Source organism: Dipodomys spectabilis, unplaced genomic scaffold (assembly GCF_019054845.1).
Source record: "Dipodomys spectabilis isolate Male_0828 unplaced genomic scaffold, ASM1905484v1 ptg000032l, whole genome shotgun sequence".
NCBI lineage: Eukaryota > Metazoa > Chordata > Mammalia > Rodentia > Heteromyidae > Dipodomys > Dipodomys spectabilis.
The window spans coordinates 22322824-22350390 of record NW_024870709.1 but is presented as its reverse complement, the minus strand read 5'-3'; the positions used below and the strand labels follow the sequence as shown (position 1 = coordinate 22350390).

The 27567-nt window shown below is 36.4% G+C and overlaps 1 protein-coding gene across 2 annotated transcripts in view; it reads right to left on the bottom strand.

Annotated features, from left to right (window-relative positions):
- Epha6 (EPH receptor A6) overlaps positions 1-27567 on the bottom strand; it is a 732346-nt gene that overhangs the window by 10286 nt on the left and 694493 nt on the right. For both annotated transcript variants that reach the window (XM_042676999.1, XM_042677000.1), the window contains exons 15-16: positions 18261-18410; positions 2452-2645 (exon numbers count right to left, since the gene is read on the bottom strand). In XM_042676999.1, coding sequence (XP_042532933.1) covers positions 2452-2645; positions 18261-18410 — 344 coding nt within the window. The remainder of the gene's footprint in view (positions 1-2451; positions 2646-18260; positions 18411-27567) is intronic.

Sequence of the window (27567 nt, the reverse complement as noted above, 5' to 3'; positions counted from 1 at the left end):
AGATTTTTTGCCTTGTTGAGATAATTATCTTTCTGTCTATTGTTGTGACTCCAGTAGTTCTTAGAGAGCATATTTATAACAAGACAACATCCTATTCCATGAATACAGACTCACTTTGTGGTCTCTTTCCATTAGAACTTTTTTCCCCCTCTCAATATTAAAGCAGGTCCAAGTCTCTTAAAATATATCTAAAATAGCCGGGCGCCGGTGGCTCATGCCTGTAATCCTAACTACTCAGGAGGCTGAGATCTGAGGATCATGGTTCAAAGCCAGCCTGGGCAGTAAAGTCTGTGAGACTCTTATCTCCAATAAACCATTAGAAAACCAGAAGTGGCGCTGTGGCTCAAGCGGTAGCATGCTCACCTTGAGCTGAAGAGCTGAGGGACAGTGCCCCAAGCCCAGAGTTCAAGCCCCACGACTGACAAAAAAATAAAAAATATATATATATACAAACAAGAAAAATTTCCTTTATTTTTTCTTTACTGTTGGATTCAGGCTTCTGGACACAAAAATCAGTTCTATGGATAATTCTTTCTGACATCAAATTCACTTGCTCTGTACTGATGTCTTTTACAACTTTATTGAAAATGTACTTGAAAACACTTCACTGGTAAATCTCATAGACATACTTTGTATTACTTAAGGTTTGTGAAGCATGGGTCATTATTATTCATGGAACGCTTTTTTTTTGGCTTTAATGGGGTACCTTTTCGTTGATCTCATGACTAGTTTGGCTCTTCTTTCCTAATCACTTGATAGTTCATGTCTTAAATCTTGGTATCCTAGGGGGATTGCATAATTTTCCTGTGGTTAATTCCACTCTTTATGGTCTTCATAGGGTATCTTATGATGCTAGTTGCTACAATCTCTATGTTGTTGATCTTTTACATCTTGAGCCCAGATCCTTTTACCAAGGTTCAACTTACGAGCCCATTTACCTATTAGATATCTCTACTTAACAGTCCTTCAGGAAATTTGGTTTTCATGCTCAAAATCGTCTCCATTTGACTCCAAAACATGTCCGTCTTCCTCTCTTAGTGACTAAACCATTGGCTGGCATGTCTAAGAAAGAAACCTGACAAATACCCTTGGTTCTTTTCTCTCATCTTCCATCAATATTCTACTATTGCCCAAGATATATCTTTTTTTTTCTGTCCAATTCATTCTCTTCTCTTCTGACCTCAACCTTGTTGTCATTTTATAACTTAAGCCCTTATCTTCAGCTTGGCTTGTTAAAAGAAAAACAAAACGAAAAGACCCAAACAACTATTACTTTTTCCAGGCTTGTTTCTGTAAACAGTTTTACATTCACAGTCTAAGTTAACTCTAGAATAGTCTTGCAGGATCATGTCATTTTCTTGCTTAGAATACTTCAATGGTATCTATTACTTTAGTGATAAAATCCAAAATGCCATTCTCTCCTGCCCCCTACTCCCTTACTGCTTCCTGTGTTGGATTGCTTTAGGGAAGATGGGCTAGAGTAATTGTTTAATCTCTAGCTATTTCATGCTTGGCTTCACTTTACTGAGGCTGCCAATTAGTGATTTAGAGGTGAATTCTTATGTGCTCTGCTATGAACAGAGGCTTGTTTTAAATAGTCCTTGAAGAGCCTCAATCTCCTTGTCACTAAAACCCTGCACTGACTTAACCTGTGACCTGAAGTTGAATGTCTGTATATCCTCTTGGTCATCTGCTAAGTCAGTAAATTGAGTTTTGGAATGATTTTAGTTAATGCTAATTTAACCTAAAAGAAGAAATATACTTTTAACTTAATGATATTTTAAATGTAATATTTCTAGATATAGATAACAATCTCTTTTCTTTGACTCTTCTCTTGATAATTGCTTTTCAGAGAAAGGTTAGTAGATCTCAGTTCTCCTGAGTTTTATAAAATGGTGTATGAGTGCCTTCATTTTCCTGCCTTGTCATCTGTCTGATTCTGGTTTTAGGAAAGGAAAGAACCCACAGCTAGGTGTGATCATATCAGCAGGAAACTTCCTTCCTCCGGGCTGATTCACAAATTACCTCTGTCTTCTTTGCCATTTCAAATAGAGGGTCAGAACATTGAACAAGAAAATTAAGGGACCATGTACATATATGCTCTCTCTCTCTCTCTCTCTCTCTCTCATAAACATACACACACATTCTACTTATAAGGATCAGCAAAGAAAAATACATAAATTTTGGTGTCACAGAGGAAAAACAAAGTAATTAATTTTAAATATTATCTTTGAAAAAACAAAAGAAGGTGTTTTCTTGTGAAAAAAGTCTGTACTTTTTAAAATATTAAGCATTTTTTCTGTTTAGCTGATAAATAAAATATGGGTTGTATAAGGCTAACAACTAGACAGTTACCAAGGCAAACTCCCCACTATAACAGCTACTTTTGTTTGTAGCCTGAAAGAAATTATGATTGTCAAGGGGGAAAAAAATCAACATTATGCATCTTACACAAGGATGTCCTCTACCAGGGTGTGAAGGGCACTGGGATTTCGGATCAGTTTGTCAAGGAAGCTGACAATGTCAGTAAATTTCGGTCTGTGATTTCTCTCCTTCTGCCAGCAGTGTAGCATCAGCTGGTGTAAAGACGCTGGGCAGCCCATGGGAGCTGGTAGTCTGTAACCTTCTTCAATGGACAGAATGACCTAAATACAAATACACAAAGATTATAGTTTTATTTTTGGAGGACAAAGAAACCATATATTAAGTAATGCATGTTTTTGTATTTCAGTAATAGAAGGTAAATTATTGATAAGCATGGAAACTCCTTGTGATAAGTACACAGAGTCTAAATAGAAGTAAATACCAGAGTTCTGAACAAGAACTAAAAGTATCCCCACAGTACCTGCTGACCCCTGGGAGAGGAAAACATATTTTAAACATGCACTGCTCAAGAAGCAGTTTTGTGTGATCTAGTTGGAGTATCTCAAGACCCAATATGAACATCAGAAAATTACTGGATATTGGCACATATAGTGCTAACTATATGTGACAGATGTTTCAAAGTAAATGAAAAATTTAAGTAATATTCTGCTATGCCATGACATTTTTATCCTTTTTAATTTTGAGGAACATGTTCATGGTGCTGAGGATTGCCTTCTTTAATAAGATCAATACATGTTATTTTCTAGCCTTCATTGTGTACTTAATTCTTCTTTCCTAACTTATTATCTTATACTTAGTCTGATATTGACCTACAAAATCATTTCCCCCCAGACTCCAAGGTCCTTAATACTTGAAAGGACAGCAATGGCTGGCATAGTTTAGCAAACAAAAGGACTATTCAGCCTGAGAATCTAGAATCTAGGTTTGCTAGCTGAGGAAACTTAGAATGATTGCAAGCTGAGGCCTTACAGTTAATCTCCAATACTGGAAAAGAATGTACATCTCTTAAGGTTATGACTGATTGTGCATGGCCTAAGGTTAGGCATTCTGTAAAGTGGAAAAGTGTTTTTAACAATCATATTTGCTTTACTCATACACAGCATGGAGTCAAGAGGAGGTCTGTAATGATCCTAGCCAGAAATCTACATGGTCTTAGTTGAGGTAACAGTCATGGAGTACGAAAAGCAGATTGATTCAGTGCTTCAGCAGACATACAGAAGTGGAACGAGATTAGAGGTGACAGGGAAGGAAGAGACAACAATAACGATTAGGGTTTTTTTTTTGTTTCATAAAACAGGGTGATGGAATAATATGTTCATTTTTACCAGCTTTGGGAGTTTAGATTGAAGCATTATGTGTATATAGCTTGGAATTCTTATTAAATGCCAAGTAATGGCTTGTTTTTAAGAATTGCTTACTCAAGTCTTAGAATATTTATTATGTGAGTATAGTTTTTACACACATTTTATTGATAGGAGAATTGAAACTTAAACTGATGAGCAGATTGGGGCAGTATTGTGTAGCAAATATTCTCTAGAGCATAGACTGATGTTGTCATCACAGTAGCCTCTGAACCACACTAGTTGTAGAGACTGTTTCTCCAGAAGACATGGCATCTTCAACTCACTTGCTTGAATTAGATTGAGAGCCCTCTTTTCTGTGTTCTTTGTTTGTAACATCTGTCGCTTTCTTTCCAGGTTTCTGTATTTATCATCTAGAGGATATATCACTTCATAGAGGGACATTAGGCATATTTGTGCAAAACCAAGCCTAAGACTCTACTTGGGGTTTTCTCTCCTTTGCAAAGAAGATCATCATTCTCTCCTTTCCAGGCACTACTGGAAGACCTCTGGGCCTCTGAGTTCCCTGTTACCCAAAATTAACCTGAAGTCATGCTGTGTCTACCATCTTACTACATTTTAAATCTGGCCATTTACAATCCTCTTTCTAAATGACATAGTTCTCATTTTTATTACTGCACAGCCTGGTCTTTCAGCCTCATCTTTTCCTCTTGCAACTATCCTTTTCACTATAGTGGAAAAAACCTCACTGCAGTGGGTCTGTGACCACGTTTCTCCATATCTGAAATTCTCCTGTGGCCCTCCATGACGTTGGCTCTCAGCCCACACCTCTGTGGCCCTCAGCCCTCTTCTCCTTGACCTGTTCTATTTGACCCTTTGCTTTGGACATTACAGAACACTTACTTGCTGTCTCTCATCTGGTTGAACTGAGTTCTTGAAAAATTTCCCCCCATAAACTCCCAAGCATGATGTCTTGTCAAGCCAAACAATGACGCATTGTCAGACATGTGACTTATAAAAGCTGTATTTTAAAAGTAGCTCGAGAAAAACTACATTAACCTTTATCTTCATAAACATTTCTTTTGTGGAAATTTATGCTTTATATCTGCTTTCTGATTCCTTAATTAAGGACTGACAGGGAACAGCATATGGGTGCTTTGTCTAAAAGACTAATTGAGGTTAGTTGTTTTAGGAGATGAAAGGGTGATAATTAACTGGAGAGAATTTTGCAACAGTTTGGTCTTATGATATTCATAGGCTGTCATCCTCTGGCAGATGAGTTATATAAGGTTATATCCTTATCCAACCATGTAAGAGAAAAAATTAAAATAAACAGAAAAATCTAAAAGTGACTGCAATAATTTCCATCTGGAGGCAGAAGAAATTAGATTCTGTCAGAAATTATTATCTAAAACCTGGCTGGTTGTTCTAAATAGACCATACTACATTCCTTATCAACACTGAAATTTTTAGCAGCTCAGAATCAACATGAGGTTCAGTTGGGGCATGCTGCTTGCTTCTGTGCTTTTGGTGAATCTGATGAGTTTTCCAATTGTGTTGATTGTGTCTGAATCTAAACAGGCAATGCATATCTTTTGTTAAATGAGACAAACAAGGATTAGACAGTTATTATGAAAATATTGAGATACTCCTGAGCTAAACTAATGAACTAGGATTGCTTGGACTGTATAGTGTGCCACATTTTTGCTATAAGCCTGTTCAATATTTCCCCAAAAGGGTTCATATTAAATTGAGTCATTTATTGTTACTGTGAAATGAAACTGACTCAATTTTTTTCCAGGATTGCAATGAATAACTAAGTGGATTATTAAGTTACTTTACTATTTAAAAAAATCTTCCTTCTAAGTATTTAGTGTGGTTGTTTGGAAAACATAAGAATTAAGATTGAAGGAGGAAGCCAAGACAAAGAATCCTAGTAGGCATTTGCTTTTTTTTGATAATATGAATTAGCATATTTAGATTCATGATACTGTAACATAGAAAATGTATTTTCTTGGTGTGCATGTAAATGTCATATCTACATGGAAAAGCAAGGAAGAAAAGATAGAAGGAAGAACAAAGGAAGGAAAAAGTGGTGATAAATAAGCAACATTTAAATGAACTCACTTCTCATTTAATTTCTTTTTTCCTTCCTCCCTTTCTCCTTCCCTCCTCCTTTCTTTCCTCCCTCCTTCCCTTCTTCTCTCCCTTCCTTCTCTCTTTCCTCTCTTCTCTTTTATTTCTCATTCTTTTTGACATCGCACTAGGGGTTTGAACTCAGGATTTTATGCTTGCTAGGCAAGAAATTTACCACTGAGCCAGAATTCTAACCTTAAAAAAATTTCAAATAGTTGTACAGGTGTTTGAATTTAACATACCCATTAATGTTATATGATGTATCTTGATCAGGATCATCCCTACATCTTTCTCCCTCCCATTCTCACATCTATCCCATCACCATCAATTTCCTAGTTTCCTAGCTCTATTTTCAAATGTGTGCACTGAATAATTTGACTGGATTCACTATCATTCTTTTCTCTATTCTTTGCCCTTCTCCTTTTAGCTTCTATCCAAGACATATTTCAATTTCTTGGTATTCATTTTGTTAAACTTTTAATTGTTCAAAGTGGTTACATCATAAAAATCTACCACCAAATATACCATATTTAGTCAGTTTATATATATATACACATATATGTACAGATATATGCATATGGTCCTGTATGTGTTTTCATATATATTCATATTTTAGGTCTCCCTCTCACAAGTGAGAGAAAAGATATGTCCTTTGGCTCTCTGAGCCTTAGTTACCGCACTCAATATGATTTTTATTTCCAGGACTATATAATTCCTTGCAAATGACATTCTTCCTGATGGATGAATTTAATTAGATTATAAATATCAGATTTTTAAAAATCGATTTGTTGGTTTGCGACGTCTATGCTGCGTCCATAACTTGCCTATTGTGAATAGTTCTCCAATGAACATGACTGTGCAGGTACCTTTATTATATCTTGACTTGCAATCTTTTGGATAAATTCCTAAAAGTGATATCTCCGTCCCTGTTTTTCACTTTTTTTGGATAAATTCTCTCTTTCCTAGGCTTCTTGTAGTTGCCGGGATTACAGGTGACACCACTGCATCTAACTGGTCTTAGTTAAAACAGAGAATCTAACTGACTATTTTCTGCCCTGATTTGTCTGGAAACACAGACTTCCTTTTCTCAGCTTCCTATACAGCCTGGCATGAAAGGCATCCACCACAGTGTTCAGTTATGAGCTTAAAAGGTATCTTTAGAACTTCTCGGACCAGGGATGTCATTGAACTGTGATCCTCCTATTTTCACCCTCTCATGTATTTAGGATTACCAGTGTGACTTTCACACTGGATTCACATTCAATAAAATTTTAATCTACATAATTTATAATATGTTAAAATTAATCAGTCAAGAAAGGAATACAAATGATAGCAAAAGAAGATAAGGTGATGAATGAATAAGATATAGAAAGAAGATATTTCTTCAAAAATAAATTTGCTATATAGTTTCATATTTAGAGTTAAATTTTAAGTTAGAAAATTAAAAAAACATCTTGCACTTTAGATAATTCTCAAAGTCTTTTTTGGAAGTCACAACAGAATATTGTGGGAAATATGAAATAGTGTATTTGTTCCTTTCAGATTGTTCAAAGAGTGGATGAAATGGTGAAGTGTATAAGAGTATCATATGTTAAAAGGTTGTTGGTGATCTGATTTATCATTTGGAAAAATCTTAATTTTTTTTTACAATTCTTTCTTTCTTTTGAACACCTTAATTTTTAACAAATGAAAGCTATACTTTTTTATTTTTATGTTTTGTGAACATACTATACGGAGGGGTTACAATTACATGGGCAAGATAATGAGTACATTTCTTATCAAGCATTGTAGCCTCTTCCTATACTTTTTGAGACCAAGTTAACTAACATTTTTTTCTGTAGCCTAGACTAAGTTTGTAAGAGTATTTGGGAAGGAGCTGCTTAGACTACCCTGAAAACCTAAACAGTTACTAATGGCTGTATTGAGTAAGTATCTGTCTCCTCACCATAAAGAAATAAGGACTGGATTCTTCTGTAATTGTACCTTTTACTGAAAAAAACAAAAAAGCTGTTGTTAAGTCATTGAAACCAAAGATTTCCACTGCAGGAAGTTTAGTGACATCTCTAGTTCTAAAGTTACCATAAATTTAACACAGGACTTGGCTCCTTGTGAAAAACTATTTCCCACAAAACTCCAAGAGTTCCGGTCAATTTCTGTAGCGAGACTAAATCCAGGTAGGGTGAACTACAATAAAGAAGGTTTGAAACACTAGAATTATTTCTTACTTTGCTAGTTCTTCTATAGCAACAAATTATACTTTTTGTTGTTGTGGTGGTGGTCTTGGGGCTTGAATTCAGGGATGGGGTACTATCCCTGAGCTTTTGTGCTCAAGGCTAGTGCTCTACCACATTGAACTACAGCACCATTTCCAGCTTTTGGGTAGTTAATTGGAGATTAGAGTCTCATGGATTTTCCTGCCTAACAGGTTTCAAATCAGCATACTCAGATCTCAGCCTCCTGAATAGCTAGGATTATAGGCAGGAGGCATTGCTACATGGCTTAACAAATTATATTTTTTAGAAATATAAAGACTAGAATGGCCATTAGCAAGAAAACAGATAACAGATGCTGATGGGAATGTATCCAAAAGGGAATGCTACTACTCTGTTAATGTAAACTGGTTCAACCACTCTGGAAAGCAGTATGAAGGTTCCTTAAAAGAAGAAACATAGGACTTTCCTATGATTCAGCAATCCCACTCTGGGCATTTACCCAAATGATCACAAACAAGGCCATACTAAAGCTACCAGCACAACTATGTTCAATGCAACATTATTTACCATAGTTAAGACAGAAAACCAACCCAGATGCTCCCTCAGTAGATGAATGGGTCAAGAAAATATGTTATATATTCACAACAAAATTCTATACTTCCATTAGAAAGAATGGCATCACTTCATTTGTAAGTAAGTAAAATAAGCCAGACCCAAAGAAGCATAAGCTCCATGGTTTCTTCATTTGTAATAATTAGTATATATCTAGGATACTAGATGTACAGGATAGTCTTAGCAGAGGATCTCAATATTTCAATATCTATGTACATATGACCATATAAAATGATGCTAATCAAAATGAATTCCAAAATATGGAAACAATAGCATTTTAATATATATTTTTTATTGTAAAGATACTGTACAAAGGGGTTACAGTTACCTGAGTAAGGTAATAAGTACATTTCCTATTGAGCATTGTTACCCCCTCCTTTGTTTTTCCTCTACCATCTCTTCCCTCCCACCTCCCAACTTCTTCCTCCCCTTACCCTGAAGCTGTAAAGTTTGTTTTCAACATAGTGTCTTGTACATATCATTGTTACAATGGGTCAAACTGTATCCTTATTTCAGCATTTTGTTATTACCCTTCCCCTCCCCAAATTAGAAAAATGTATATAGAAGATGCAGGGCACCAGGGGTTCATACCATGGGGGAAGAACATACAAAAGAAACAAAAGAATCACATAGTACATTAAAAACAACAGCAACAAAGATAAACCTAAGAGGAATTTTTTTGTTTTTAATGTACTGTGTGAAGATATTTCTTTTGTCTTTCTTTTTTCCTTTGGTTTATCACCTGTTGTCACTGTTATTGATTTTGGTACACTGTATCATGTATATATGATTATATGATTTGGGGGAAGGGTACGGGAATCACAACATGGTGAAACAAAGGACAAAGGGCTGATCCAATTCAACAGTGATACTCACAAAAGACACTATATTGGAAATGAACATTACAGTTTAGGGGGAGAAGGAAAATGTGAAAAAAAGAGGGAGGGGTAACAGTGTTCGACATGAAATGTACTCATTACTTATGTAACTATAACCCCTCTGTACATCACCTTTCTAAGAAAATAAAATTAAAAAATTTAATGACATATCAAATGAACCTTTCTGAAAACTTTTTTTCTTTTAAAAAGAATCTAATGTTCTTACAGTTCAAGTTCCTAAGCATTTTTCTGGGGGAAAGTAAACCATATAGAAAAACACTTTTTTAGTGATGCACCATTTTTGAGATAATGGTAGTTGTATATCTTCTGGTACACTAAAATTATCTAAAAGCATGTGAAAAGGACATTTTAAAATTAATCCTTAGTAAATGCATCATAGTATAAATAAAAATCTTAGTATAATTAAAATCTTAGGTGCTAAATGTAATTAATTTTTAAAGTAGAAATTGAAGGTATAGTTATTTTTTTTATGAAAAACTTGCTAATAAGTAAGTGTTTCCAAGTTTTGTGGTCAATTTAGTTAAAAAGTTTTCCTTTGAAAACTATGCTGAGGGGCTGGGAAGGTGTCTCAGTGGTAGAGCGCTTGCCTTGCATGCATGAGGCCCTGGGTTTGATTCTTCAGCACCACATAAGCAAAAAGAAAAAAGCCAGAAGTGTTACTGGGGCTCAAGTGGTAGAGGCTAGCCTTGAGCTGAAGTGGTAGAGTGCTGGCCTTGAGCTGAAGAGCTGAGGGACAGCGCCCAGGCCCAGAGTTCAGGCCCATGACCGGACCCAAAAAGAAAAAAAAAAAAAAAAGAAACCTATGCTGATTACTGGTTCCTTCTACCTAGAACTTTATCCTGTGAATTATATATGGTGGTGATTGATTGCATCTCTAAGCATTCTCTATTACTCTGGTCTCTGTAGCAGATATATGTCATGTTTGTATAATTAGTATTTATTTAATTAAAATGCCGATACTGCCTATGCACCAATAGTATGAATTACTGAACATCTGAGAAGAGGAAGGCCATTTTGAAAATTGCTTCAGTAGACTATGTATTTAAATAAAGGGAAATATTCCTTCCTTATTATGGAAGAGAGAAATAATAGGAATGGGTTTTTAGCAATTTACTGTATCTTACATAGATCATTACACAACAGCCATTACATAATAAAGTCAAGTTTGGAAAACCTAATCAGACACAAAAATTGAAAATGACTGGACTCCCTGACTCATAAAATCACACTGAATTTCTAGGTAAGTAGATTTTGCACACCCACCATTCTTGGCTAAAGAACTGACTCATAATTCAGAATGTTTTACAATTTTGAGGACAAATAAAAACTACAGAAAAGGGTTTTCTTCCTCCTTAAATCTTGAAAATAAAGATCAGGACAAAAGGTTTTTTATGTCTATGTCATCTCTAAGAAATCAAATATTTTTTCCTTCAAGGGTTCTTAAGAAAACAACCTAAGTCACTGTTATACAAAAGTTTTGAAAAAGAAGAAACACACAGGTAGCATTGTGTTTCCTATTAAATCTAAAATGGGATAATCTCTGATACATTTTTTTTGGAAACTGTACTACTTTAGTGGCATATACTTAAATGAAATCATACCCAGGAGGCCTGTGAGTTTCAAACTGTTTCAAGGCAAAATTTTTCATATCAGGGACACAAAACAAAACCCAAGACTCCAGTCTAGCAAGCATTCAGATCATTAGCCAGACTAAGTCACCTCTCATTTAAGTGGTACTAGGATTTTCCCCATGTACCCACTCCACAGGGATTCGGTTATTTAATGCTGCCTGCTGTTCATATTTGCATCCAGTTTCTTCTGCTAAGCACATTAGGAGTGAGGGAAAAACTACAATACCCTTGCTGATATATTCAGAACTCTAGCACTGTAATATACTCCCAATTATCTTGAACTTGGATGAAAATAAAATAAAAAATTGTTCTGAAATGCCTCATAAAAAAAGGAAAAGAAAGAGAAAAAGAGAAAGAAAATGAAACAATGGGCTAGTTGTGTAGCTTCAATATGCCCATGTTTCTGGTAATGAGCTAAATATGTTGATCTATATAATGGAAGTATTTCTAAGAAATAGAGTAACAAAATGGCACATTTTACATTTTTTCTAAAGTCAAGACTCACAATAGTGTACAAATGGTTTATATTTCTGAACCTTTGTTAGTAAATCCACATTATTTTGCTAAAGGAAACAATGAAAACATGTCTCTGTGATCGAGTGGTATACATCAGTGCTGCAACTGAATGCCTTCCAGTGGCTGAGTCCCTTGGCCAGTTCCTCCTTCATTTCATGAGATTATGGGGAAGTATTCACTCAAAATGCTCCACTCACCTTGGACTGGACAGACTAGAATAAATTTATCTGGCCTAATTTTAATACTTTCTTGACATGGCTTTTTGATCAGGGTGAAAAGGGGCTTAACAGAGCAGACTCTTCTTTGAGATTAACATATTAATTTTTAGATGGAACTCCTTTTTTTGGGATTGCTAAATTAGATTACTGAGTCCCAGAATATGAAGAAAAAAAGAAAGAATTTAACAATAGTAGAGAACAGAGGAAAGGAACCCAGGGAGGTACTAAAATTATCACATAATGGGGCTGGGAAGGTGGCTCAGTGGTAGAGTGCTTGCCTTGCATGCATGAGGCCCTGGGTTCAATTCCTCAGTACCACATAAGCAGAAAAAGCTGGAAGTGGTGCTGTGGCTCAAGTGGTAGAGCGCTAGCCTTGAGTTCAGGCCCCACAATGGAAAAAAAAAATAATAAATAAAATTATCACATAACTCCCAAGATCCAGCATGTTAAACTATCTTCTTGTTATCCTGATCAAAAGGTTTTGCTTAAATTATTTGAAGTTCAATCCTTGTGATTTGTAATAATAAAAAAACTCCATTTCTTGGAGTTCATTTTGATAAACATCATTTTATATGGTCTTTTTTTTGGGTCCGGTCATGGGCCCTGAACTCGGCCTGGGCGCTGTCCCTCAGCTCTTCAGCTCAAGGCTAGCGCTCTACCACTTGAGCCACAGCGCCACTTCTGGCTTTTTTCTTTTTGCTTATGTGGGGCTGAGGAATCGAACCCAGGGCCTCGAGCATGCAAGGCAAGCACTCTACCACTGAGCCACCTTCCCAGCCCCTTTATATGGTCATTTTTACATAGTTATTGAGCCTTTGTTTTCCTTTCCTAAGAATATATCCTCCTTTGGTCTCACTATGTGAATGTTGAAATTATTATATCCAAGAGTAATTTTTTGTCATTTACCATCCATGTGTTTACGTGTAGATTTCTAGGCACTTTCTAATTTCTACAAATGAGGGAAATCATGCAACCTATGTTTCTTTGTGTTTGGCTTACTTTGCTTAATATAATCTTTCCAAGTGATTCCGTTTCCTTTTGAATGGGTGATGTAATTCTTTCTTGTGGAAGGGTAGAATTCCATTTTGAATTTACACCCCATTTTCTTGATCATTCATACACTGAGGAGCATCTCTGTTGACTCCATATCTAGGCTATGGTGAACAATGTTGCAATAAACATAGTTGTGCTGGTGGCTTTAGTGTGGCATGGTTTGTTGTCAACTGGATAAATGCTCAGGAGTGGGATTGCTGGTCATAGGGAAGCTCTATGTTTAGTCCTTTGAGGGTCCTCCATACTGCTTCACAGAGTGATTGAACAAGTTTACATCCCCACCAACAATGTAGTAGCATTCTTTTCTGACCACATCCCCTCCAACATCTGTTATTGTTAGTTTTCTTGATAATGGCCATTCTAACTGGGGTGAGGTGGAATCTCAATATTGTTTGGATTTTCATTTCATTTATGGCCAGAGATGTTGGAGATCTCTTCATAAGTCTAATGGTCATTCTTATTTCTTCTTTGGAGAAGTCTCACTTTAAGTCTTTAGCCCACTTATTAATTGGATTGTTGTTTCTTGGAGGTTTTTTTGGGGGAGGGTTAATTTTTTGAGTTCCAAGTATGTTTTAGACATGAGGCCCTTATCTGATGCATAGGTATTGTAAAGATCTTCTCTTATTCTGTGGCTTTTTGCCAAGAAGAAACTCTTTGGTTTGATACAGTCCCATCTATCTTAGATTTGTTGTGGTTTTGGATCTTTCCTTAAGAAGTTTCAAATTGTGCCTAGTAGCCTTAGTGCTTCCCCTACATCTTTGTATAGTATTTTCATGGTATTTGGTCTTACATTGAGGTCTTTGATCCATTTGGAATTGATTCTGGTGCAGCATGATATATTAGGTTCTAGCATCAGTTTTCAGCATGTGTATAGCCAATTCTACCAGCACCATTTGTTGAAGAGGCTATCTTTCTTCCAGCCTGTGTTTTTGGCTCCCTTATCAAATATTAGGTGGCTATAGGTCTGTGGGTTAATTTCTGGGTCTTCTGGGTCTTCTGTTCCAGAGGGTTTTTTTGTGTGTGTTTTTTCCTCCTTTGTCACTGTTTTTGATTTCTGTACTTTTTGGCTAGTATGTATGTTTACCTGTTTTGATGAGGATAAGGGGGAGCAAAGAAATGGTGGGACAAAAGGTGAACTAATGCAGCAGTGATACTCACTTTCACTTTGTTGAAAGTGAATTATAATTTGTGGGAGAGGGAGTCAGGAGGGAAAAACCTGGGAGAATGAGCTGGGAATATGGATCAGTGGTAGACTGATTGCCTAGCATGCATGAAGTCCTTGGTTCGATTCCTCAGTAACACATGAACAGCAGAAGCTGGAAGTAATGCTGTGGTTCAAGTGGTAGAGTGCTGGTCTTGAGCAAAAGAAGCTCAGGGACAGTGCCCAGGCCCTGAGTTCAAGCCCCAGAACAAACATACAAACAAACAAACACAAAACTGGGAGAATAAGAGGGAAGAGGTGACAACATTCAAAAAGAAATGCACTCATTACCTGATTTATGTAATTGTAACCACTCTGTACATCACCTTTACAATAAAAAATCTTCTGAAATAGTGTTTGTGTGGACCCATTGCAACAATGAGATGTACAAGATTTGTACTTCTGAAAAAATTATTAACTGCTGTGTTCACAATTTAGTTTATATTTAAAAAAATAAAAGAAATTGCAACAGCTACCCTGGATAAGAATTTTTCTATTTGGACAAGAAGGCAAGACCAATACCAGACTTCAGTGCAGTAACCAGGATTTAAAGAGGGTTGAATGCAGAGTGTGGTTTCTTTTTTCAGTTGAATATACTTATCCAGTATGGTATGAAAATTTCATACACGTATATAAGTTATAAAGATTAAACAACATATTTAACATTTTCATCTCCATAAATATCTCTCATGGGGACATTCAAAGTCTGCTCTTATAAAAGTCTGCTCTGATAAAATTTATAATAACTTCTTGTAGTTTATAGTTCTATTATGCTTCTAAGAATTCTATAATTTATCCCACTTACCTGTGATTTGATCTTTCCCTATGCACCACCCTCTTGCCTCTCCTGTGTAATGTCTAGTAACTATTATTCTATTGTTTACATCTATGCAATCAACTAATTTTTAGCTTCTACCTGAGAGTGAGAACATTCAGTAATTGTCTTTCTGTCTTTGGCTTGTTTCACTTAACATTAACAGAGAAGACTGAGTTTTCTAATTCCCTATCCCCACCTTACGTGCATACCTAGTCTGGTGATTGACATATGTTTAATAAATAGCTGCTGAATAACTAAGCAGATGGCACCTACTGTTAATTTTTAAGGTATTTTATGGTTTAGTTTTGTGCACTCTTTTTTTCTCATTTCCTTTCCCTAATGTACAATACTACTGACCTTTGGGAAACTCATTATATTATTCACAAAAGCAGATTCTGCAAACTCAGAATTGTTCATTGTAATAAAATATACCACAGTCTACAGAATGGAGGAATTATTGCATGAACACTATCTGAGTTACTTAAACTCACTTTAAAAACCATAAAGCACAGTAATATTCCATTTGATCATTTGCTCCACAGCTTTGCTAAACTCATTAATTGTGGTAAAGATAAATAAAATATACAGAGCACACAGCCCAACTTTTATTGTGTATCATATTACTTTCCTTATTTAAAATGCTTCTTGGTTGGAAAAAATCCAACACAACACTATATCTTGATCCAATAAATGAGAGATGCAGGTTAAATATAAAATAGTATTTGAAGAAAGCATCTGGAAATATTTTGAGTAAGCTATTTTTTCTTCCAAATAGAGATTCCGGATACAGGATATGACACAAGTATGGTGACTTCTAATGCATTTAGCTAAAAGAATTCTAACTCTCTTTGCCGCTGTAGTATAAAGATATTCATTAGATACATAAATGATTTTAGTTCTTACTACTTTCTTCTAGTCAAGTATCAACCTAGGAGACTTAAAAGTTAATTTCCCAGTGACTTTCTCTGTCTTTCATTCTTGCTTGGATATTCTTTGGCAATAATACCAAATTTAGCATTGGAAAATGAACCAGGCTCTGGGTGATGGAAGAGCTGGGCCTTCTGCTGTGAGCATTGGCAATCCTGAATGAATGAGAATGGGCTTAATGTTAGGAGTATGTTCCTGGCTGCAACATCTTCTCTTCTTGCAGACAGAGTCTCTATGTCCAAATGAGGTTTACTAAATAGTCATCATGGACAGAGATCATTAAGACCTGTGGCCAGAATGACTGGGTAAATGACGATACAAGATCCAGGCAGGGAGGGCCTGGCTATAAGGTACCGACTACTGTAGACAATGAAGATCAATTTATATGGTGGTCTGTGTTGAAAACTGCCCATTTGAGCCCTTTTTTTGAAGAAGCTGTATCCTAAAAAAATCTATCACATTGTCTGGCATCTTCACTTGTTCCTGTTCTGCTGTGTGGAAGTCTGATCTGATTCTATGCATCTGGAAAGAGACCAGAGAGGTCCTAAACTTCAGAAGGGAAAAACATGAGGCATTTATTTGTGGAAGAAAGTATGATAATTTTCTTCGGAGATTATAAAGTTATATTCTGGTATGAGTAAAAAGAGATATTAAAGCTTTTCTAATCCAGCCTCTCCCTTTATTATTTTTCTCAGTCATGAAACTGAGGCACTTTGAAAAGTAAAGTGACTTTCATAATTGAATTAGGATCCACATAACCATAGCCATCGGTGGTTGCTGAGTCGATTATTGCCTTGTAACCAGGAGGTAAGAAAATCTAGGGGGCAGGAACATCAGGGAACTCCTCATTATATTATTTGTCTTTGCTTTTTTTTTTTTATAAGTTTATGAATGCTCAATAAGAATGACTAATTATGACTTTTATGCTTACAAATGGATGATTATTATGAAGATGTTTTATAATATACATATGTAGATGAATCTTCACCACTTAGCTTTTTCTTTGAAATGTCACTTCTTTTTACCAATGCATTTTGATGAACATTTCTATTCCTCAAATTAAGATATTAAACTCTGGGCAGGGAAGGTAGCTCAGTGTTAGAGTGCTTGACTTCCATGCATGAGGCCTTCCATGTTTGATTGCTCAGCACCACATAAGCAGAAAAAACCAGAAGTGGTGCTGTGGCTCAGCTGAAGAGCTGAGGGACAGCCCACAGGCCCAGCATTCAGGCTTCATGACTGTAAGCTTTACCAGGACAGTAGATGATGAGTCCTACCGGGAAGTGTAAACAAACCACTATGACAGGCATTTATGACTTACCATAGAAATCTATTGGAATTACATTCTAGAAGCACTGGCAATTCATTAATATGGGATACTAGGACACTCATGTCAATTCTCTGTTTCTCTTTCATGACTATTAAATCAAGGGATTAAGTTATTTATGATTATAAATAGATGCACTTATAATACTGTATAAATTTATAAATTATATATATATATTTATATTTATAAATTTATCATTATATCTCAGTGTAACAAAAATCTAATCATGTCTTGGCCTGGGATGAGAAATGGAGAAACTTTCTCTGTGATTAAGCCCCAAAGAAATTGAATGGTTTGACTTTGGGCTGGATTAGCAAAGTATGGGAAATGGAGGTTTGTAGTTAACTGAGGAACTCCTGTGTATTGCTTGAATACCTGTTTCTTTTTACTGTTTTCTTTATTGTGTAGAGGATGTAGAGATTAAATGTGTAAACTATTCTGTTTTTAATCTTTCAACAAAATGAAACAAAAATGGAAACCAAATATTGTATAAATTATGAAACTCAAAAAAGATCATGCTAGATGACATATTGACAATATATTGCATCCATGTCTTAACTTCACCCCACCATTCTGGCCCCCCCCCCCAGTTTGATCTCAGAGCCTAGGTATTATCCCTGAGCCACAGCACCACTTTGAGTCACAGCACCACTTCCTCATTCACTCTTTTTAAGTGGTATCTACCTTAAACTTATTTGGGTTTTATAGTGATTCATTCAATCGCTCTGTTAGAAGAAAGGAGAAGTCAGTGTTATTCTGCTTTTTGTACTTGTTGGTCAAGGCCATTATAGAGTCAATTTAGTTGCATTTGAGCAACAAAGTATCTCTGGTAAGATGAATCAGCTGGCCCCAAGTCATAAAAACCAGTTCCTAATGAAAGATTCCTAAGGTTCTGAAACCTAGCCATTTGATGTTGAGCCAATTTCAGAAGATGGAGACTAATTTGTGTTTGGACCAAGGGCTCTCTCCTTTCCCTCAAACTAATGTGCTTGTGGACACCAAAGGACAACCTCCATGCACTCACATCTTGGTTAGACATTTCCCAGTAAGGCCTTTCTCCATAGGACATCACCTCCCACATGACAATGCCATAGCTCCATGCATCACTTGCTGAGGAGAATTTTCTGTAGGCAATAGCTTCTGGGGCTGTCCATCTTATAGGGATTTTCCCACCCTGAAAAAAATAAATTGAAGATTCCTCAGTTGGCTCAGAAGTATATTAAGAAACAAAATGTCATCCAAATTACATATCTGTTAGATCTAAATATTTTATTATGATGTTGGCATTTTAAATTAAAAATCAAAAGAAAGTTGGAATAATGTTAAAATGTCAGGCATATTTCTTTCTCTAATAGTTCCTAGATTTAATGGTGAAAAGGAGCACTTCAGAAATATTTTATTTCATTCATTTGAGAAATTTATTTTTACTGTAGATTCACATAGTTAAATCCACTATTATTCCATTTGAAGAAGTTCTGGATTATAGGACATTAAAACTAAATATCATTCAACAGTCATTAAAAATTGGAGTGCCTATATAAATAATAATGAGACTAAAGCTCTCATTTAATTGAAGACAAGTGGTTTAGTACAGAACTGAGACATTCTGTACCAATTCAGTGTTTATCAAAATTTCATGTTCATCTTCTTCTTTCCTTTCCATTGGCTACCATTACATTTAAAGAAAAGAAACACTAAAACGTTTTTTTTAAAGTTTATAATCCTTTAAAAAGAAAAGGCATTAGGCTACCATACATCTTTCTCCAATATTCATATTAGCATTTGAATCAATTAGATTAAATTCATGCAATTTAATCTATACTGGTTAAGTACTAAAACCTGTGTTATAGGTTACTTTTGTTAATATTTATTACATGTTATCTGTTGAAACACTCTATAAATACTCTTTTACTTTAATGGCAAGAATAAAACAATTCATCCATTTGATTGACAATCTTAAAACCTTTGCAGTTCCCAAGTACCTAGTTGAGTGGCAATGTTTCTGCCACTAGATGGAAGTAGAGAACAAGGAGTTGCTCCCAGACTCAAATCACAGTTCACAGCAAAATTATTTCCAATAATTAGAACCCACCACAATAGGATCATTTCACCTTTATCAGCATTTTGAAGACCAGAGCATTCGTTCACTCATTGTGTACAAAACCATGGTGTTTAGAGAACTAAGGGTGAAAAAAAAGGATGTACTTTTTTTTAGTCCTTGAAGAATTTAGATTACATAAACATGTTTCTTAAAGGTGAAGCCATTAATTAAGTAATCTAATCACTACTTATTTAGTAACCTACATACATACTTGAAGAGAAGAAAGGGATTCATTTTTAGATGAATCCCTTAGGTTTCACCAGGCAAATGAGAGCATTAATGGAGCCCTCATTTCAAAGACTGCTAGCATGGAAAATTTAGAAGAAACCTTGGGGAAAATACTGTGAATCTAATCCTCTGACTTTACAGCTAAGAAAACTGAGCTTTACCTTTGGAGACTGAGGACTTGGACTTTTTTTTTTTTTACCATATTACTAAGTATCTAATGTCTACTAGAGCTATCATGATGTTATTCAGTGACATTAATATAAGATGTAAATAAGTTCATTAGCATAGGTGAAAAGTTGAGTGCAACAAGCTTTAACGTTTCAAAACATCTATTTGTAATCATATGTCACAGCAGCATAATGGGGGAAAAAAAACCCCGAAAACCCTAGGCCTGAGAATTTTATGCTTTAGGACATAGGTTAAAAGTAGAACTTAATTAAGACCAGAAAATTAAGGTTACAAAGTGGACAAAAACAGTTTAAGGGCTGGGAAGGTGGCTTAGTGGTAGAGCACTTGCTTTGCATGCCTGAGGCCCTGGGTTCGAATCCTCAGCACCACATAAGCAAAAAAAAAAAAGCTGGAAGTGGCGCTGTGGCTCAAGTGGTAGAGCGCTAGCCTTGAGCTGAAGAGCTGAGGGACAGCGCCCAGGCCCAGAGTTCAGGCCTCCGATGGGACCCCCCAAAACAAAACAAAACAAAAAACAAAAATAAAAATAAAAAAAAAAACAGTTTAAGAGAGTGTTAACAGGGCAGCAAGGGAAAGGATTCATTTTTAAATTGTTACCATTGTAATTGGTTGTACAAGTCGTAATACAATACACTAAATACACTCATAAATGGGAACATTGTAAATGCTCCAGTGGTACATAAAGGGTGATTTGGCCTTCACGGGGGGCAATGACATTCTGACTTGTTATTCTTGAATCACTACAAGAGAATCTTTTGTTTCATTGCATATGTGCACTAGAGATCCCATATTGTGGTTCTTTACTCAGGTTTGATCCAAACCTCAAAGCCACATATCCAGAAAATAAGACCAAATCTGGTGATTTGATCACTGTACAAAAGCGTAATAATCCTGTCTGATACTTCTGACTTTGGACCTTTCTTTCCCTCTGCCTAGAAATATACATAAGTGTATATTTCTGCCTGGTTGAAAGGTGACACTGGTCTGCCTGACTCTTCCTTTGTTAAATCTATGTGTGTCCTATAAGGTCAACAAAACAGAGTAATTACTTTATGTTCATTCACCCTAATTACATTCATATTACACATAATACTGTGTATATAACATAGAAGAGTCACATGACAGTCTACATTTTAAATAACTTGGTATCACATATAAATGAGAATTGATCACCCTCCTTCATATTTTTTCTCCCAGAGGGGGATGATATTATACAATGTGCAAATAGCATTGCTACCTGTTATAAACACAGTGATGTCCTTTATCCCAAGTTCATTTGCTGAAATCCTAATCTTCATTGTGACTGCTTTTAAAGAGGAATTTGAGGGAAGAAGAATGCAACTTTTGTATCCTATGAAGTTCCATTCTTTCCAGGAACATGGGAAAAAATGTTCTCACTTGATGAGAGACTGAGGACAATGATGAAATTAATTCAGTTACTATCACAAGAGAGAAATTTAATTTTTTAACCCAGATCAATATCCTTTTGAGTAAGTAAAATCACTCTCCACAGTGCTCAAGTGCAAGTGTGATCTTTTCCAACAAGGCTTCTAAGAGCTAGAAGTACAGCCAGATATGTGAGCACATGACTGTAATCCCACCACTTGAGAGAAAGAGGTAGCAGGAAAAAGATTTTGAGGTTAGTCTGGGCTGTCTAGAACATTTAAGCTCAGTTGGAACTACATAATGAAAACTTAGCTCAGGCCACAGATAGAGCTTTATGGTACAACACTTGTGCAAAGCCCCTCAGTTTGATCCTTCGGATTGGGTAAATAAAAAACAAAGAACCAGATATACCAATTCAACTCTGCTAATGGACAGGAACTGGCCTAGTTTTAGTAATTTAGATTGTATCTTGTCCAGTTTGAGGAAAAAAACCTGCATATTTTGGTCCACTGAGTTTGGCATAGGGCTCTATGCCTATACTTCTGCAATTGTCCTATAAAAGCCCTTTGAAGATAGAAGACACGTATTATTTAAGTTAACTTTATATTTCATAGGTAAACTCATCAAAGAACATCATCTTTTTTTTTTGTCGGTCGTGGAGGCTGAACTCTGGTCCTGGGCACTGTCCCTCAGCTCTTCAGCTCAAGGCTAGCACCCTACCACTTGATCCACAACACCACTTCTGGCTTTTTCTGCTTATGTAGTGCTGAGGAATTGAACCCAGGACCTCATGCATGGGAGGCAAGCACTCTACCACTGAGCCAAATTCCTAGCCCATATAATCTGTTTTTAAATGCAGGCAGGCCCAAATTCTGTCTGTGGCTTGACTTGTCTGATTATGATTGTCTAGGCTTCTTTCCCTTCATTTTCTGGGTGCTTTTCTTCTCTTTGTGAGATCCTGGAACACTGGGACAGATAATAAAGATCTTCTTTTAAAATATACTGTTATTTTATACACATGAACCTGTCCCATTATGAGCTATACAAGTGCCAGATTAAAATACCCATACTCCAAGGAAAGGGTCATTTTTTGACATAGCACTTTAAAGTGTGACACTGGTTCTCTGCTTATCAAAATGTAATACATAAACATATTTATGGGAAAGTATGGTAATTCATTACTGGTATGCTGTCCCTTTATAAAAGGAGCCTCTTCTCTGAGACATGCACGTTCGCATCTTGTTCTTGCTTTTCTATCAAGGGAAGCAAGAAGTTCTTCTCCAGATGTAGATCTTTCAAAGTTGGAATTCCCAGTTTCTAGAATTGTAAGACATAAATCTTCATTCTTAATAAATTATCCAGTCTCAAACATTGCACTAAAGCAACCTCAAACAGACTGAGATAATAACTTTTATCCAATAAGCACTGTAACAATCTATGTTAAGTAGTATTACTTTATACAACAAATAATTAAACCAGCCTTAAAACTTTGGTTTTTTTTTTTTTGTGTGTGTCAGTCTTGGGGCTTGAATGCTTTCCTTGAGGCTTTTTCTTGTTCAAGGCTAGCAGTCTACCACATGAGCCACAGCTTCATGTGTAGCTTTTTTGATGCTAAATCAGACATAAGCATATCACGAACTTTTCTGCCCAGACTGGCTATGAACCATGTTCCTCAGATCTCAGCCTTCTGACTAGCTAGGATTACAGGTGTGAGCCACCATGACCATCTTTAGCCTTCAAATTTTATACCTGAGGAAGACATGATGTGAGGGAGTCAAAACTATAGGATGGAGGAAAGACAACCTGTTCAACAAATGGTTATGGTACAATTGGCTATATGTATGCTGAAAACTTAAGTTAGATCCTTATATATCACCCTGCACCAGAATCAATTCCAAATTCAAATTCAATTCCAATTTCAAAGACCTCTCAGTACTGTGAAAATATTATAGGAGGAATAGAGGAAACACTAGGGCTCTTTGGCACAGGTCAAAACTTACTAAGATCCAGATTCACAACAAATCAAAGAAAGACTGAATAAATGTGACTGTGCCAAACTGAAGAGTTTCTGCTTGGCAAAGGACAGAGCTAGCACAGAATGGGACAAGATCTTTACTAGCTATGCATCAGATTAGGGCCTTATATTTAAAATATACTTAGAAAGCAAGAATTTACCCCCCCCCCCAAAAGAACCAAATCATCAAAGAAATAACAACTCAATTAATAAATGAGCTAAAGACTTAAAAATACACTTCTCCCAAGAAGAAATAAGAGTGGCCAATAAACACATGAAGAGATGTTCAGTATCTATGGCCATAAATGAAATGAAAATCCAAACAACATTGAGATTCCACCTCATCCCAGTTAGAATGGCCATTATCAAGAAAACTAACAATAACAGATGATGGAGGGGATGTGGTCAAAAAGGAATACTACTACATTGTTGGTGGGAATGTAAACTTGTTCAATCACTCTGTGAAGCAGTATGGAGGGTCCTCAAAAGACTACACATAGAGCTTCCCTATGATCAGTAATTCCACTCCTGGCATTTATCCAGTTGACCACAAACCAGGCCACACTAAAGCCACCAGCACACCATGTTTACTGTTCACCATAGCCTAGGTATGTAGGCAACAGAGATGCCCTCAGTGGATGAATGATCAAGAAAATGGGGTATACATTGAAAGTGGAATTCTATGCTTCCACCAGAAAGAATGACATCGCCCCATTCATAAGGAAATGGAACTACTTGGAAAAATTATGTTAAGCAAAGTAAGCCAGACCCAAAGAAATATAGGTTGCATGGTTTCCCTCATTTGTAGTAATGAGAATGTGCCTATAAATCTACAAGTAAACACAATAGATGGTAAATGACAAAAAAGTAGACTTGGACATAATAAATTAAGCAGGACTCTAAACTTTCACACAGTGAGACCAAAGGAGGATGTTCTTAGGAGAGGATCACAGCGGCTCAATAATGAGGTGCATACGACCATATAAAATGATGCTTATTGAAATAAACTTCAAGAAATGGAAAGAGGAGGTTATTTTTATTGTAGTGTTTGTGGTTCTTTTTTCTCTTCTTTTTTCTTTTTTGCTATATTCCCTTTTGTCTATTTAATTTCTGTACCTTTTGTCTTGTATATAAGGCTATCTAATTTGGGGAGAGGGAGGGTAAGCACAGAAAAAACAGGACCAAGGGTGAACCAATTCAGCAGTGAAATCCACTAGACACCATATTGCAACTGAACTATATAACTTGAGAGGGAGAGAAGATAGGAGGGGAAAAAGAGAGAATGAGGGAGTGAGGGGGCGCTTCATGAGGGAAAGTACTCATTACCTTACTTATGTGACTGTAACCTTTCTGTACATCCACTTTACAATACAATTTAAGCAAATCATGATGATTTTTTTTCTCATTCCAGGATTGTTTTTCTCTTTGAATAAACTTTTCTATGGTCATTCATTGAGAATTTAGTGGACCCTGAGAGTATGAAAGAGGGTGACACTTCATTTCCTCATTCATGGCTCAGTGGTGATTGTTGTTTCTCTAAAAGTCTCTGGCCAGGGCATAGAGCTTCAGCACTCTACGTCTTACCAGGTCTCAGCCCCCCCCCCCCCGCCCCCCCCCCCCGCCCCGACCTTGTAGGCATCACTTCCCTCTGCCCAACACTGATCCAACAGTTCTATTCTGATGATTAAATACACAATTATCTCCTTTTGATATTTTTTATTAGAATGCATTTTTCATAAGAATAGGGACAGATGAGAAACAATTGAAAAAACACAGTAAATCATCAGCATTGTTCCTTCACTTGAAAATGTGAACTCTGGAGATTTTTCTCTTACTCTTCTTCTCATGCTCTATCCCTGGAACTATACTACATTTTAATTCATTGTTGAAATGCACAAGCAGCTTAGTGAATGCTAAATTTTTGTTCCTCTTAATAAAAAAGTGCTTATCATGCTATTCAAATTCTCAGGAATTAGGATCCTTTTCACCTGCTTCCTCCTAACCTCTCCAGAAAATTATTCATTACTAGCGATTTCTCACGATTCTCAACAAGAGCATAGGTGCCACATCATTCAGTGAATAACACTATTCTGAAGATATTGTTGAATTAGATTTTTTTTACTGTATCCTAAAAGATAGATAATGTAGGACACAATGATACTGTAATGTGGGTGAATCAAACATATACATTATTATGAGAATAGCCATTGAATCTAGATGTAGATAGCATAAACATTACTGACACTATAGACAACTTTTTCCTCCAAATAACATCACTCATTATGACTTTACAAATAATACTGTACAGGAAACTGTCAGAGGGAGAGGTGATAATAATATAGTTAAAATTCTATTTTCATTCTTCTCTGTGTAGCAGTATTCTTCTCTAGCACCTGCTCCTCTCTCTCCTTCTTTCTATCCAGCTTTGTAGAAAAAGAATTACCTCCTATATTCTCATGGAGTTCGTTTTAAGCTTCTCATCTACAATGTGTATGGCAAACACCAGTGGAAATGTCCACAGAATGACCGTATCACATAAAACATAGAGATGATTGAAGGATCGATTATTTTATGTAATCTAATCTTGTTAATATTGAGAAATTTAGGCTCGGTTCTCAATGAAAATATAGTTCTTTCTGTATGTATCATTTGACAGATTACAAGGCATTTTTGTGTCAATGGCCTTAGTTAATTTCCAACACTAATGAGAGAATATTTTGCTTTCACATTATGTTGCATTGTGGGGACAATACTAATAAAAACACTGATTATTACCTTTATCATCTGTCATGGTTCCTTTTATGTATGATCTTGACTGTATATACACTATTAATTCTGTTTCTCTAAAGAACTCTACTAATACACGGTCTGTCTCTATTCATGATTGGCAGGTACTTGTTTTGAGAAAATAATTAGTTCTTGTAATTTAGGGAAATAAATTGCAAAAAATGAGCTGTATTTATTTTAGCACTCATTGAAAAAATCTTGTTTCAGAAGAAATGTATTCAGAGAGACACTGGAAATATGGTAGACTTGGAAGTGTACACATGGATGGCTCTACAATCGTTGGTGCTTACTTTGTGAAAATCAAATGTAGTGTAGTAAGAGAAAGCGTCTGTGAACTGAGCCACCTGGCTTCTGATTCCTCTTTGTCTTAATTTGTTATGTGATCTCGGGCAAATTAGAGTTGCTTTTGTGAACAGAGAGGATAGGCCTGTATAATTGTGCCATTCGTCCTAAGGTCTAATATTCTGATTTCCTAATAAGAACAATACCCCAGTGAGTTGAAACAGAAAGAATAACCTTCACTTGTGTCTGAAGAAACAGTCAGAAAGGTTAGTGCCAAGCTCAGTTGCTTCCTCCGTCATTGTTATGCCCTCAGGCACTTTATACATTAAATCAGACAGCTCCTGACAGATCTGCAGTGCTTTGAACATCTCAGAGAAACACGTCTTCTTGCTACATGTTGCGTTGTGATGTATCAGTTCAGAGCAGAGCTGTGGCCTCAAATTACCCATTGTCAGAAAGGCTAGCTGGGGCAGGAGTGGGGGTGAGGGGGTGTAATCTGAGGTGGAGAGACAAGATTATGGGATGGCATCTTTTGAGGCAGTCTACTTGGGGCCAGCTACTCAGACTGATGAGCACTCAGCAGAGAAGGCTCAGTTTTCTGAAAGTCTGAAGAAGCATTACACTGTGAGAAAGCAGGCTGAGAGGCTCAAAGGTGAGAAAGACAATGAAAAGAATCTTGGTGTTTCTAGCATATTTATAAGGTGACTGTTTTGTTGCTTTGTATGTCTCTCCCCCACGGTATAACCCTGTTTTCATTGTATTTCATGTTGGTATAATTTGGGGAGGGGAAGGAAAAAAAATTACTTAAATAGGGATACAGGTTGACCCATTGCAACAATGAGATGTACAAAATGCTATGTTGAAAAACGAACTTTACAATTTTGGCAGCAGGGGGTGGGGGTAGTTGTGGAGATGGGAGGGCAGGGATGTAGGGGAAAAACAAAGGAGGGGGCAACAATGTTTGATTAGAAATGTACTCATTACCTTGCTCATGTAACTGTAACTCCTCTGAACGGTATTTTCACACACACACACACACACACACACACACACACACACACACACACACAAACTTATTAAGCCAGGCCCCAGTGGCTCACGCCTGTAATCCTAGCTACACAGGAGGCTGAGATCTGAGGATTGCAGTTCAAAGCCAGCCCGGTCAGGAAAGTCCGGGAGACTCTTATCTCCAATAAACTACTAGAAAACTGGAAGTGGAACTGTGACTCAAGTTGTAGAGCTCTTGCCTTGAGCTGAAGAGCTGAGGGACAGTGCCCAAGCCCAGAGGTCAAGCCCCATGACAGACCAAAAACAAGCAAGCAAGCAAGCAAAGAAACAAACAAAAAA